The sequence below is a fragment of the Tiliqua scincoides genome, chromosome 14 (genome assembly GCF_035046505.1).
Source record: "Tiliqua scincoides isolate rTilSci1 chromosome 14, rTilSci1.hap2, whole genome shotgun sequence".
Lineage (NCBI taxonomy): Eukaryota > Metazoa > Chordata > Lepidosauria > Squamata > Scincidae > Tiliqua > Tiliqua scincoides.
In genome coordinates, this window is record NC_089834.1 from 2,599,928 (window position 1) to 2,614,962 (window position 15,035).

Genomic DNA, 15,035 nt, shown 5'->3' on the forward strand with positions numbered 1-15,035 from the left:
TTGGGGCAGGGAGAATGAAGGGGCCTATTCAGTAGTTTGCATCCCTTAAGGAATGCACGGATGCAAGCTTCCTGTGAGCCTAACACGGCCACACACAGAACAGCCTGCCTGCTACACCTCTGTGTGAGTCAGTGTTCTGACCTGGCATCTGCCCAGATATCCTCCACAGATTTGCTGCGGTCTCTCTGCATTGGGTGAAATAAGATGGCTTCAGTGCTTCTGCTGCATCAATACTGCAAGACTTCCTGCTCTTAGAAGAGGCACTCCTAGAACAGGGACTCAAGCAGAAGCACAGTGGGCGGGGCCCGCCTGACAATGTTTAGTTCTTAGCCTTACGCACAGAGGAAGTCTTTATTAAGTTGACATCCAGATTTCAGGCATGTGCCTTCCCTATCAGAGAAGTTTGGGAACCACTAATCCAGCCAAGAAATGCAGAGGTCACTGCCTGCCCCCTTTGCCCGCGTCTAACTGTGGAGTCGGTCAAGAAAGTCTGACAAGGACTGCACAAGCCAGAGTGGTTTGGCTGGGTGTGTGTGTGGGGGGGGGAGGGTAGCTTCATGGAGTCTGCTTGGTCCTGCAAGCACTGCCAGTCCCATCCATGAGGCCAGCTGATGCAAGCTGCATTGGCAGCAGACACTAGGGGTCCAATGGGGTGTCACACTGAGTGAGACTTGCCCCCCAAGCCTGCCACCGATGGAAGAAGAGGATCATTTTTCCTCCTGACCATATTTCTCTCACACTGTTGCCAAACCTGGAAGTGCGGAGCTCTGGTTTTTCCTCTGCATGGCCAGCACATTTGTTGCTGTTTTCCTTGTGTGGAGGCAGTGACTGAAGAGGGCAGCAGGTGGCATCCCGGGTCAGACCACCTCTGCCTGCAGGTAAAGTCAGGGCAGGCCTAAGACCTCCTAGTGGCTGAGATGACAAGCCAAAGGCTGCCCCTGTGGCTCCCTGGAGGTAGACATGAAGGGCGGCTCAACCCTGGAAACTGAATGAAGCAGGCTTCTCTCCACTCCACCTCTTTTACTCCCTTCTCCCCTTTCAGATCGAGGGAGCTGAATGAGAAGGAAGAGCAGTGCAGGTGGATGCACAGGGGGGTGGAGGCGGGCCTTCCCTGCGCCACCAGTCCACTGCCCAAGATGCCATCTGCTGGCCCTGAACAAGGCAGAAGGATGTTCTTCAACATCCCCTTGTTCTGGAGATGGCAGAGCATCTGCCTGGAGGGAGTTATCTGGGTCTTGAACTGCTTGCCTGGCTTCTGTGCTGGAGGAAAAATATCCCCTTGGCAGTCATGCCCTGAAGTTTGTTTCCCGGCCCTCTCCACCCTCCTCTGTACCATCTGAGATCTGAGAGGAAAGAGGCCTCACTACTGGGGAGCAAGCCCTGGGCAGGTCTCTCTGGGACACCAAGCAGTTGGGTGCAGCAAGGGTGTGGGTGCAGGACAGGGAAGCCAGTACACAGTGGGAAAGCAGGTCCTGCCTGGAGATCTGACCCTTGAACCTGCATGGTCACCACACACGTCCACCAGAGTGTGCAGGGAGAGGCATGCAGCACGACCCACGAGTGTCGCCTTTTCTGCTCCTCCGATCTTGGGTCTGAGGCGGCTCGAGAGAACTGTCCCCCCAGTCAGAAAGTGCGTTGTGTCCAGTGGGGGCCAAGCCTGAAGCCTCTTCTCTGGGTGCCTGCCCCACTTCGCTTGAGGTCAGGACCACCAACCCCAGTGGTTCCAGCACAGCCCACCTGTGGTGCCTGCCTCTGCGGCTGCCGTTGAAGGAAGAGCAGCTAGAAGGAGGGCCTCGCTGGGACTGGGCCCTGCCTGAGGAAGGAAGCAGCAACAGGGAGACTACAGGAAGGGCTGACAACACAGTGGTGGCTTCTGGTCGCCTTGTCGGTTGTGACACAGGAAGGATGCCCTGCGGCTCCAGGCTGGATGGTCGTGCACAGGGGGTAGCAGTTTCTGTGCAGCAGGCAGATGCACCCGGCCTGGCAGCAACAGCAAAAGGGGCTCTGGCAGGAAAACAGCAACAGGGAACGCCTGCCTGCTTGGCAGCAGGTTGCCACTCCCAAAGGCCTCCTGGCTGCAACGGGTGGAGGGCACCGCAGACAGCCAAGCAATGGGGCAACGGGTCCCCTCTTGGTCTCCACATCATCTCTTGGCGTCCTCCTCCATGGCTTCCTCCTCCAAGCCTTGAGAGGGTAGCGTGGTGGGCTGCACCGTCTGAACAGTCTCCTCCAGGCTGCTGCTCGGAAAGACCACATAGCGGGCGCTGACGGCAGGTGCCTGGGAGTTCCGCAGGTTCTCTTTGCTGTGCCGGATGCCATAGCCAAAGTAGACCAGCAAGCCTGGTGCAGAAGGGGGGGGGGGAGAGAGAGAGAGAGAGAGAGATGAACCATCAACATTATAATGCTAAGGGATAAACCATGTCTAAATACAACAGATCTGGATCTGATTCTTTGCTTGTCCGGAAGACGTGCTTGTCGTTCAGAAACTCCTTTGAAGACGTGGTGGCCAACCCCCTTTTGGATTGCCCCCCTTTTTTTAGAATGTAGCTGTCCCAGAGGGACTTGAGGCATGGGGGGAGCATATGGGGGAGGGCTACTGCTGCCCCCACTCCCTGGACCTCCTTCCCCTGCACTCTTCTCCTGGGAAATCCTATTTGCCCTGCTGGAGAAAACCCGTTTCCTCTGCTGGCTGCACCTGCCTGCCATGGTTCCCTCCTCCCCCTCAGGAGCAACAACATCTGCCCTCCACACTTCCTCTTCCTTTCCCAGTCCAGGGTGTGGGAGAAGGAGGAGGCTAGCACATCGCTACTTGGAGGGGGTGGGGTGCGAGGCTCTGGCACGTTGCCCTACATACTGGGAGGTCTCTGGCCAGCCTGCCCTGCAGGGTGCTCACTGTGGCTGCTCTTGCCAAGTTGAATAGGAGGAATGGAAGAGGACGTGTGAAGGAGAGAGGTGGCAGGGCCGGCCCACCCATGAGGCCAATTGAAGCAGGCGCCTCAGGCAGCAGACTAGCAGGGTATGCCCACTTCAGTTCTTCTGCTCACTTCCACTGAACTGGAAAAGGAAGGAAGAGGCTACTGGGGGACAAAGCAGAAGTGTGAAGGAGAGAGACTGGTGGGCTAGAGTGTCAGAGGAGTGGAGGCTGGCAGGTCCCCAGGTGATGGGACAGCCTCCACTCCCCTGACACTCTAGCCCACCAGTCTCTCTGGTGTGCAGTCTCAAACACCAGGAGATCTTGGGTCAGCTGCTGCCTCAGTGCCAGAGATCCACAGTTCATGCCTGGTGGGGCCACACTGAGGCTGCTCAGAACACGCCCCCTTCTCCACTCCCTGCCTCACCTGCAGCCAGCCAGACCGAGAAGCGCAGCCAAGTCATGTAGTTCAGCTTCAGCATGAGATAGAGGTTGATGAAGATACTCAGGGCGGGAGTCAGCGGCACCAGCGGCAGCTGGAAAAGAAGAGCAGGCCATGATCTGAGGTCAGGGCCTTGAGGGAGACCCATCCGCAGCCTGTTCACTGGATAAAAAAAGACTGGGGCCCAGAGTCACAATGGGAAGAGGCCAAAGTCCTCAAGGCTGTCAGAAGGACCACTGAGGGCAACTGGAAGTGCAGCACATCTACGGGAAGATGGTTCAACAACTGCAGGCAGCCAGCAAAGGACACCTGAACTTTTGCTACTGATTGTCAAGAAGGAATCTTGGCAGTGGTGGCACCAGGCTCTTGGGGCCCCTTGCACTGGCCCCGCCATGGCACCCACTACCTGCCCCCCGGGTGGCACCACCACCCTGGGCTTCAACTGTTGTGGAGGATTTGTGGCTGGGCGTGGCTGGGATTGGAGAATGTATCCCGTCATTAAGTGATGCACACCTGTATGTGCTTAGCCTGGGGAAGGCTCCTGGTTCCATCCCCGCCTGCATTGTGAGGCAAGGTGGCTGTGGTCTTTTCCTTGCCATGGTGTCTGACTCTGCACAAGGCCGCATTGCATGCCCATTTTTGACACCAGCCCAGATCCTCCTACCTCCACTGGGTGGTGTGAACGGGTTGGCCCTTTCTGGTCTTGAACTTACTGCTGGAGCAAGTACAGACATGGCATGTTTTTTTTTTGGGGGGGGGGGGGGAACAACATTAGGAGCTTGCAGATGCATATCTTGGGTGGAGCCTGAGGGGCAGACCAGGCTCCCAGCCTTTGCAGAAGCCAGGAGGAGCTATGCCTGGAGTCCTGGGACAAGGTGTTACACCTCTGGGACTGGACAGCTGGCAAAGTGCCCCTTTGGCACTGGCGCTGGTTACCTGGAATGTCCGGCTGCCCTGCTGTTGCTCGTGAACACTGATGAGGAGCAGGCTGACCACAAAGGCCAGGCTGAAGAGCAGGATCAGCAAGACGTAGCTCCAGGTGGGCAGGTGAAGCTGACTCTGCCCAAACACCAGGATGGAGGACAAGCAGAGGGCCGACACCATCAGGACGACCACGGCCACTGTGACCACTTCGCCCGGGTAGAAGTCGCTGAGGAAGTCCAGGTAGGGCTCAAAGGCTGCCTTGAGCTGCCCTGGTTCCCGCTGGCTCTTGGCCTCTTTCTCCTTCCCCACCAGGTGCAGCTTGTCGGAGAATGACTCGTACTCCTTGGGCTCCGTGGCACCAGCGATGCTCTCGGTGGGGCTTCGGGTGGGTTCGCTCCCTGCAGCAGGGTTGGGCACCTCCGCCTTGGGCCGCTGGAAGCGCAGGACAATGACGCTGGCGGCCACGAAGGTGTAGGCCAAAAGGGTGCCGATGGAGAGGAACTGGACCAGGGCCTCCAAGTCAAAGATGAGGGCCAGGGTGGCCATGAGGAGGCCGAACACCACGATGGCCACCACCGGGACTTGTGTGCGAGGGTGCACCCGTGAGAAGACGTGAAAGAAGAGCCCGTCCTCCGCCATGGCATAAACGATCCGGGGCAGGGAGAAGAGGTTGCTGAGCAGCACGGTGTTCATTGCTGGAGGGGGAAAGGGAGAGGTCAGGGGGCACCCGCCTACTGTTCCCCCCCAGAGCTGCCTGAGGAGCAACAGCCCTGAAGTAGGTGCTGCTAAGACCGCCAGGCCTACCTGCTGGGGCAGAGCAAGGGCGCTCATCCCCCTCCCATTGGTAACTTTGCCCTGGCTGGACTGCTGCTCTGAGGCAGAGCATATGGAGGATCCACTTAGTCCAGCACCCCCCACTTCTCCCAGCAGCCAAGCAGGGCTTGAGGGGAGCTAATTCTTTTCCCAAGCCACCAAAAACAGGGGCCCTCCTGCATCCTGGCAGCCCACTGAAGCTGAAGATTTTCCTTTGCCTGCTCTGAACCGCCTGCCAAGATGGCCTTGAGTGAAGAGCGTAAGAAGAGTCCAGGCTCTGTCTAGTGCCCTCAGCTGCCCCAATTGGGAAGCCCCCAAGGCACCCTCCTCTCCCTGATTGCTCCCCTATCATGGAGGCCCAGAAAAGAAATTTAGAAATGGGCTATGTCAGAATGCCAGATGCAAGGGAGGGCACCAGGATGAGGTCTCTTGTTATCTGGTGTGCTCCCTGGGGCATTTGGTGGGCCGCTGTGAGATACAGGAAGCTGGACTAGATGGGCCTATGGCCTGATCCAGTGGGCTCTTCTCATGTTCTTATGAGCAAGTCAGCCGGACACGTATTCTGTCAGCCTATATGACGACAGCCTATGGTTACAATATGGGTTACAAGCCATGATGTGTATGTGCAACCTCCTGATTTTAGAAATGGGCTATGTCAGAATGCCAGATGCAACGGAAGGCACCAGGAAGCAGGTCTCTTGTTATCTGGTGTGCTCCCTGGGGCATTTGGTGGGCCGCTGTGATATACAGGAAGCTGGACTAGATGGGCCTTTGGCCTGATCCAGAGGGGCTGTTCTTATGTTCACACCCCCGCCGAACCTGGAGACAGCTTCTCTCCAGCCACCTTCTCCACGGCACGCTCAGTTTTCAAAACCTCTATCAATAGAGGTGTGATTTTTTTTTGGTGTGTGTGCTAACAAAAAAAAACACATAACGCCACTTTCTGCGCTTCTCAATTTTGTAAAAAAACAACACAAAAACCCCCAAAACAAAACACACTTCTACATATTGGTCACTGTTGGCTGGTTGGGCCGGACTGGGGTAGGGGGAGCGCCTGGATAATGACTGTGGCTACATCTGGTGACTCTATACCACTACATCACCGACTGAGTACATTTCTAAAGCAGTTATAATGCATAATAATAATTTATTTTAAAAATGTGCCCTTGGAATAAAAACACACAACATCTTCACTTTCCTTCCTTAGGAAAAAATGAAATCTGTAAAAAAATAAAAACGTTTAAGAACACCTCTATCTATCAAGCTCCTACGTTGTCCTCAGTTTCTACACCAGAAAGCCACCAGTGCTTTTCTTTCCTAGCTGCCTTCTGCATCTTTTTCAGCTCTACCAAGATTGAGAGCGTGTACCCAGCATCCCAGGGTGCCAACAGCAGGGCAGGGCAAGGCTGCAACTCTTAGCAGAGTCTTGTGCCTGGTTAGTCCACGCACAAAACAATGGTTGGCAACCTTCAGTCTCGAAAGACTCTGGTAGAAGCCTACAGCACCCGATATTCCCAGGCGGTCTCCCATTCAAGTACTAACCAAGCCTGGTCCTGCTTAGCTTCCGAGATCAGACGAGATCAGGCATGGAAAGACTCTGGTATAAGCCTATAGCACCTGGTATTTCCAGGTGGTCTCCCATCCAAGTACTAACCAGGCCTGACCCTGCTTAGCTTCTGCACAAACAAGGCAAGCAACTATCATTGGCCGTGTGCTATGTTGAAAGGACAAGCAGTGGGTGACTGGCAGGAGTGGCAGGAAGTGACGTAAGGCCGTGCCGTGAGCGGAGGAGAGGCACACATCCCAGACCCAGCCCAGCCTTACCACAGATGGAGCCTACAGCCACAATGAATCCTGCCCAGGAGTAGCCCCTCCGGTAGAAGGCATCAGCCAGGGCTGAGTCGGGGTCCAGCGAGTGCCAGGGCACCATCAGTGTCAGCACCATGGACACCAGGATGTAGGCCCCAGTCGCGAGGCTCAGGGAGATGGCGATAGCTCTGGGGATGGCCCTCTGCGGGTTCCGGGCTTCCTCGCTGGATGTGGCAATGACGTCAAAGCCCACAAAGGCGTAAAAACAGGTGGCGGAGCCTGCCATGATTCCCGAGAGGCCGTAGGGGGCGAACCCCCCTTCGCTGGTGCTCCAGTTCTGAGGCCTGGCCAGGATGAACCCCATCACCAGGATGAAGAGGATGACCCCCATGCTGACCGCAGAGAAGATGTGGTTGAGCCAGGAGGAGAAGCGGGCCCCAAAGGAGATGAAAGCCATCGCCACCAGCAGGATGCTGGAGGCCAGGAAGTCAGGGTAGTGGGCCAGGAACGGCACCTGCCACCTGCCCACGTGGGTCTCCGTGAAGTTCTTGATCTTGTGGTCAAAGATGGCATCCAGGTAGCCACTCCATGCTCTGGCGACAGCCGCCCCACCAATCATGTATTCCAGAATGACGTTCCAGCCAATTAGGAAGGCCCAGATCTCGCCCACAGAGATGTACGTGAACATGTAGGCTGAGCCCGTCTTGGGGACCCGGGCACCAAATTCAGCATAGCAGAGAGCGGCCAGCAGAGAGGCAATGCCAGCAATGATGAAGGAGACGACGATGGCTGGGCCAGCAGTCTCCTTTGCAACAGTACCAGTCAGCACGTAGAGGCCAGAGCCCACCATGCCCCCCAGGCCCAGCAGCGTCAGGTCTACGGTGGTGAGGCAGCGGTTGAGGGATGTCTCCATCATGTCGGCCTCCAGTGTCTTCACTCGGTTCAGCTTCTGACAGAAGTGGGCCAGGTCCACCGAACGAGGCAGGCGGCTCACCATCTTGGCAGGGAGGTGGGCAACCGGCTCTTCACAGGAACCCCAGGAGGAGCAAGCCCAGCTCAGACTGGTGAGGAAGAAAACGGTCAGAAAAGGTCAGAAGAACCCTGCTGTATCAGGCCAAAGGGCACCCCTCCAGTCCAGCCACCTGTATCTGAGTGGCCCATCAGTTGCCTCTGAAAGAACCCAAGACAACAAGATATTTGCATCCCTCTTGCCTCTGGCATTCGGAGAGAGGCTACCTCTAAAACCCCAAAATTCAAAGCTGTTCTGGGGACAGGCAAAGATCAGCGTGATGTTTGGGACCACTCAGAAAGCCTGAGGCTTCTGACATGATCTTAAGCAGTTTGTATTGTATTGGCAACCTTCAGTCTCGAAAGACTATGGTATCGCACTCTGAAAGGTGGTTCTGGCACAGCGTCTAGTGTGGCTGAAAAGGCCAATCCGGGAGTGACAATCCCTTCCACACCGGGAGCAAGTGCAGTCTGTCCCTGGTCTGTCTCCCTGGCTATGGGCCTTCCTTCTTTGCCTCTTTGCCTCAGTCTGTTGGCCAAGTGTCTCTTCAAACTGGGAAAGGCCATGCTGCACAGCCTGCCTCCAAGCGGGCCGCTCAGAGGCCAGGGTTTCCCACCTGTTGAGGTCCACTCCTAAGGCCTTCAGATCCCTCTTGCAGATGTCCTTGTATCGCAGCTGTGGTCTACCTGTAGGGCGCTTTCCTTGCACGAGTTCACCATAGAGGAGATCCTTTGGGATCCGCCCATCATCCATTCTCACGACATGACCGAGCCAATGCAGGCATCTCTGTTTCAGCAGTGCATTCATGCTAGGGATTCCAGCACGTTCCAGGACTGTGTTGTTAGGAACTTTGTCCTGCCAGGTGATGCCGAGAATGCGTCGGAGGCAGCGCATGTGGAAAGCATTCACAAGCGATCTTAAGAAAGCGATCTTATGCAGTACTTAAGACTTAAGTGCTAATTAGATAACGTCAGAAGCCTCAGAAGGCTTTCTGAGTGGTCCCAAACATCACGCGGATCTTTGCCTATACTTAAGTACAGTACTTAAGTTACATGGTCTTTAGCCACCTTGGGTGCCCTTTGGGGAGAAAGGCAGAGTATAAATGTAATAAATAAATAAATAAATAAATGCTTCCAGGAAACCAGAAGTACTGTTTAAGACTGCGTCGGAAGCCTCAGAAGGCGTTCGGAGAGGCTCCAAATGCCACACGAGGCTCTATGCAGCTCGATAAGTATCTGGATTGGGGGGGGTGGCACTCTGGAGCACCACTGGGGCAAGGTCCGTAACTGAATAACAGACAGATCAGCCAACATTTAACCCACAAACCTCAACCAATTATGGGCCCAATCCCAGCCAACTTTCCATTGCTGATGCAGCCGCAAGTGCAGCCCCGAGGTAAAAGAATAAACGGTCTGTACCTTGAGGAGGTCAACCCCCACCCCCCAACCAGGGCCTCTGGGAGGAATTTTATCAGGGGGTACAAAGTTTCTTTTGCACCCCCTCCCATGGGGAGGGGAGGGGTAGAACAGAGGGAGGGAGGGTGACAGGGATTAGCAGAACAGGGGCAGGGAGGGAGCAACTGAAGGCGGGGGATGGTGGTGACAACCAGGAAAGTCTTTGGAGCCCAGGTCTACCCACCTATGTAGCATCAGCAGCTATGTACGGCAATACGGAAAACCAAACACACCCTTAAATCTCTCTAGAATATTTTAAAGGCAGATAATCACTGCAGAAAATAAACACCATTGTATTTAGGGTCACACTAGAATGGCAAGTGTCCAGTGTGGACCAAAACATACTTCTGCAGCTGTAGTCCCACAGCTGTGTCCCTGAGCAAATAGACATGCCTTCATGGCAAGTGGATCCGCGAGCCAAAGAGCTACCATAGCAGGCCAGTTTCCTCCCAGATTTGATACTGTGGAGCAGCCATTTTCAACCACTGTGCCATGGCACACTGGTGTGCCGCGAATGGTCTGCAGGTGTGCCGTGGGAGTTTGGGGGAGTGTCATTTATTAGTAGGGCCATTGGGAGATGTGAGCCTCCCATCAGCAGCATGGTGTGCCTTGTCAAAAGACTGATGGTCTGCCTGGACAATTTTAGTACCTTGTCAGTGTGCCATGAGACAAAAAAAAGGTTGAAAATCACTGCTGCGGAGTGTCATGTCCGTATTCCTTGGCCCAGTACTTATAGTTTGTGGCAGCCTCCAGCATCCCACATGGAAAGCTAGTCTGTGTGAGCTTGGAAAATGTGAGACCTCCAGAAATTTCTGGCCCCCCTTTGGTTTCTGGATCTGGGTACAAATTACCCCCCTTTACCCCCTTCTGATGGGCCCTGCTCCCTCCCAGAATGCAGTGCATGCCCATTTGGCATGGCTGCATTGGTGCTGGAAAGTTGGTGAGGACTGAGCTGAACAGGATGCTTTTCTTCAAGGTATCCAAAGCCTGCAATGATGGTCCAAATGCTGCCCCCTCATGCATTGTTGCATGAAATAGCCCCCTTCTCTGGCACACCTCCTCCTCCGTGGATTTAGTAAGGGAGAGAGGAATGGAGAGGAACAAGAAATGGAGAGGAGAGTGGTGGACCCGGGTGCCATTGACACGGCTGCTTCCTGTGTTAAACAAAACATGCAGAAAAGGCACCCTGTTCTGTATCTAAGGAACAACTGAACAGAAGAGCAACAAAAACAAAAAATACAGCCAGGGTAACAGAAAGCACAAGGATTATTTCTATTAAGAATATTTATATACCACTTTTCAAACAAAAATGAGTGAACAAAGCGGTTTGCGTACTCAAGAAATGGTTCCCTGGCCCCAAAGGGCTCACAGTCCAAGAAGGTGCCCAAGAAACATCAACATGCAGCCCTGGAGAAAGACTGTCTGCGGAATGGGTGAAGGAGGGGCAGTTGCTTGCCTATTCCTGTGTGTGCGTGCACACACCACACAGACACACAATTTTAAAAAGGTTTGCAAGCCTTCAGATGCCCAAACACACCAGGGTGTCAGTTTCAAGATGCAGCTCCTGCCCCTCCCCTCCAGATGTGACTGCTAGGACTGATACCTGCTGAAGATGGTTCAGCAAAGGCATGTCGGCACACCCACTTGCCACAATGTTTATGACCACCTTTGGCAAGGTAGGGAACAAGGATTTACTGAGGCTGGGGGCCACCAGCAGAACCTTCCCACACCAGCAATAGAAACTGCAGCCATCCCCCCCCCCCAGCAGAAAAGCACAGGAATTGCAACAAAAGTCAAGCTGCAATCCTAACCACATTTTCCTGAGAGTAAGCCCCACTGAACAAAATAGGTCTTACTTCTGAGTAGATCTGGTTAGGATTGTGCCGTCAGACACATAAGGCTGGCTCAGCCAAGCACCAATGTGGTTTAGTGGTCCAAGCACTGGACTTTGTTGGGGAAGAAGATGCGGCTTCAAATCCCTACTCAGGTTTGTGACTCTGGACCAGCGTGTGCCTACTTCACAGGGTTGTTGCACAATTCAGTGCGTGTGCTGAGTGCACAATTCAGTGCACTACCCTGAGCTTCTGGTAAAGATCAAAGAAGCCATTAGTACAAATCTCAGAGGCTGAGGAGGACAATTGTCTGGTTTTCATTTAATTTGCTCTCCTTTGCCTGTGAGGCTCTCAAGACGTGGATCTGAGTGCAAGTGTGTGTGGGGGGGGGACTTGCCCTCCCTCCTACTCAGATACTCCAGACCTGTGTGCTTGTTCCTTGGGAGCTTCCTCATCTCCTTGCCACGTCACTCTTAGGGTGTCCTCTGTTTGCACCTATTTCTTTTATTGCCCTGAAATGTCCTTTTTCCTTCTGCACCAAATGGTTCCTGAATCCTTCCCGATGAGCGTTTTGCCCAGCAGTCTCCGCTTCAGCCCCCTGAATGGGTGATGGTTCCATTTTGCTTTGCTGTGAACTGCTCTGGACACACTGACATGTGGTGGGGGGCACATGCCAGCTGATTGATATCTTTTGTTATTCGGAGGCATAAAAAAGAAACACAACCAGCTCTTAAGAGGCTGGGCTTGTTGTGTAATACGTTTCACACATAAATGGCAGGTCGCTGGAACTGGCTGTGAGCCCCCCAAGAGCTGTCTCTGGAAAAGGGCCTCCAAACCCTTTTCTTTGCATCCTGGACATGGAAAACCTTTTCTGTGCCAACAGGTGGAGGGCGTTGGCAGCAAGTTCTGCTTGGTAGGGACAACCGAGGTGGGGCCAGGGAACTGGATGTGGGGAACCCCCAAGGCTGGCAAAGGAAGGGAATGACTTGTTCTGGGGGGGGGGAGAGGTGCTGTTGGCCTGGACAGTCTCCTGCACAAGCCTACTTCCAACCTGCAGGAGTTGGGCCCCCACACCATCCATTTCATCGCAGGGAAGAACTTCCTTGCCCCATGGGCCAGACCTTCTGTGGATTTGCTGGGCTGGCCTCTGGGTTGCCCCTCTGAGGCCCCAGAACATCTTACCCATGGAGACCCCCCCCCCCAATGGGTCTCTTTGGGCTGGAGTTCTTGCATTGGCCCAGAAGACCCCATGAGCAGAGGCTGGGGAAGGACAGAGAGGAAAGGGGGGGGCCAAGGCCAAGAAGCCCAGTCACTTCCTCCCCCCCCCAGCAGTGCGGCCTCCACGACCACCCCCCACAGGTGTGCATAGAGCTGGCTGCGGATCTTGGGCGGCACTCTGCACATGCTCAGGTTGCTGCTGCAGCAGCCCGGACAGGCTCTGCAGCGCCATTGCAGCCGCCCCCCCCGCCCCTGCTGGAAGCCAACCCCCTGCGGTAGGGGGGACGCGGGGACAGGGTCCACCTGCCCTGATGGAAGCAGGGACGGAGCCCCCCCCCCCCGCCAGGATGCGGCTGGAGGCCGAGGATCAGCACGCGCCCCGCCCCGGACAGCTCCCGGCCCCCCGCGGGCAGGGCGAGGCGGCTGGCCGGGCGCGGAGGACCCCCCGCTTACCTGCGCCTGCCCAGGTCGCGGCGCCCGGCTCGGCGGGCCTCCCACTCCTGCCCGGCAGCGCTGCGTCACGCCCGGCCTGGTGACTGGAGCCAGGTGGGCAGGAGGAGGGAGGCGCCAGGCGGGCAGGGCGCCCGCCCCCCCAGGCCTCCCCCCCACCCCCCCCCATCTGGCCCTCCCGGGCTTCTCTCCAGCACACGCCCGACAGGTGCCGTCCAGGGCGAGGACGACCGGTTGAGCCTCTGCCTGCCTTGGCCCCGCGGCCCCAGCCCCACTGAGGTTGCTGAGTAGGCAAGCGTAGGATGGGGCTCAGAGGCTGCCATCCTAGCCCCACTTGCCTGGGAGGAAGCCCCACTGAGGTTGCTGAGTAGGCAAGCGTAGGATGGGGCTCAGAGGCTGCCATCCTAGCCCCACTTGCCTGGGAGGAAGCCCCACTGAGGTTGCTGAGTAGGCAAGCGTAGGATGGGGCTCAGAGGCTGCCATCCTAGCCCCACTTGCCTGGGAGGAAGCCCCACTGAGGTTGCTGAGTAGGCAAGCGTAGGATGGGGCTCAGAGGCTGCCATCCTAGCCCCACTTGCCTGGGAGGAAGCCCCACTGAGGTTGCTGAGTAGGCAAGCGTAGGATGGGGCTCAGAGGCTGCCATCCTAGCCCCACTTGCCTGGGAGGAAGCCCCACTGAGGTTGCTGAGTAGGCAAGCGTAGGATGGGGCTCAGAGGCTGCCATCCTAGCCCCACTTGCCTGGGAGGAAGCCCCACTGAGGTTGCTGAGTAGGCAAGCGTAGGATGGGGCTCAGAGGCTGCCATCCTAGCCCCACTTGCCTGGGAGGAAGCCCCACTGAGGTTGCTGAGTAGGCAAGCGTAGGATGGGGCTCAGAGGCTGCCATCCTAGCCCCACTTGCCTGGGAGGAAGCCCCACTGAGGTTGCTGAGTAGGCAAGCGTAGGATGGGGCTCAGAGGCTGCCATCCTAGCCCCACTTGCCTGGGAGGAAGCCCCACTGAGGTTGCTGAGTAGGCAAGCGTAGGATGGGGCTCAGAGGCTGCCATCCTAGCCCCACTTGCCTGGGAGGAAGCCCCACTGAGGTTGCTGAGTAGGCATGCGTAGGATGGGGCTCAGAGGCTGCCATCCTAGCCCCACTTGCCTGGGAGGAAGCCCCACTGAGGTTGCTGAGTAGGCATGCGTAGGATGGGGCTCAGAGGCTGCCATCCTAGCCCCACTTGCCTGGGAGGAAGCCCCATTGCTACAATGGGTCTTACTTCTGATTAGGCATGCAGCGCTGGGGCTCAGAGGCTGCCATCCTATCCACACTTGCCTGGGAATAAGCCCCACTGAATACAGTGGGACTGACTTGTGGGTAGACATGCATAGGATGGGGCTGTCATTGATCACACCAAGTTCCTCGATCAGAGTCCCTTAAGTGGCGAAGGGCCCCAATCCTATGCATGCCTACTTAGAAGTAAGTCCTATTATATTCAATGGCGCTTACTCCCAGGTAAGTGTGGATAAGATTGCAGCTTGGCAGCCCAATCCTATACATGTCTACTCAGAAGTAAGTCTCATTAAAGTCAATGGGGCTTACTCCCAGGAAAGTGTGGATAGGATTGCGGGGGGGGGGGGAGCAGGAGTTTCCTGGATTATCAAACTGCAGTGTTTACTGCAAGGAAGCGCTGGTCAGTCCTGCCCATCCAGATTGGCCAGAGCAGGAGGGCGCACAGAGCAGGAAGGGACGGGTTGGAACCAGGGAAGACCTTTGAGGGCAGAATATCGCAGGCAACAGGACATCCTGTCTTTGGATTTAATGGCACTGGCGAGCTCTGCTGCCAGTCCCATGTTTGGAAGAAATGTGTCCAGTCACATACTTGGAGACTTGCATTTAAGTCACAGGGTTGGAAGGGACCCACCAGGTCATCTAGCCCAGGGGTGCCCAAAGTTTTTGGCAGGAGGGCCACATAATCTCTCTGACACTGTGTCGGGGGCCAGGGGAAAAAAGAATTAATTTACATTTAAAATTTGAATAAATTTACATAAGTTTACATAAATGAATATATTAAAGATAAACTTATATGAATGAATGAAGGTCTTGAAATAGCTCAAGGCCTATAAAAGGCCTTGAACAAAGCAAGGCTGGCCTTTCGTTTGCTGCTGCTGCTGCATCACAGATGTGAAACAGCAAGCA

At 55.5% G+C, this 15,035-nt stretch overlaps 1 protein-coding gene across 1 annotated transcript; it reads right to left on the minus strand.

Annotated features, from left to right (window-relative positions):
- Positions 1–2,143: 2,143 nt before the first annotated feature.
- Positions 2,144–7,896, minus strand: SLC7A4 (solute carrier family 7 member 4). Its single transcript, XM_066609835.1, has 4 exons — positions 6,915–7,896; positions 4,290–4,972; positions 3,339–3,447; positions 2,144–2,340 (listed from the first exon to the last, which is right to left on the minus strand). The coding sequence occupies exons 1-4, from the start codon at positions 7,894–7,896 to the stop codon at positions 2,144–2,146; spliced, it is 1,971 nt and encodes a 656-aa protein (XP_066465932.1).
- Positions 7,897–15,035: the final 7,139 nt, after the last annotated feature.

Excerpts from the sequence above, each read along its gene's own strand:
- SLC7A4 (XM_066609835.1), bottom strand. The coding sequence starts at position 7,896 with ATGGTGAGCCGCCTGCCTCGTTCGGTGGACCTGGCCCACTTCTGTCAG. Across the intron at positions 4,973-6,914 it reads GGCTGTAGGCTCCATCTGTG|CAATGAACACCGTGCTGCTC; the intron begins GTAAGGCTGGGC and ends TTCCCCCTCCAG. Across the intron at positions 2,341-3,338 it reads CTCGGTCTGGCTGGCTGCAG|GCTTGCTGGTCTACTTTGGC; the intron begins GTGAGGCAGGGA and ends CTTCTGCACCAG.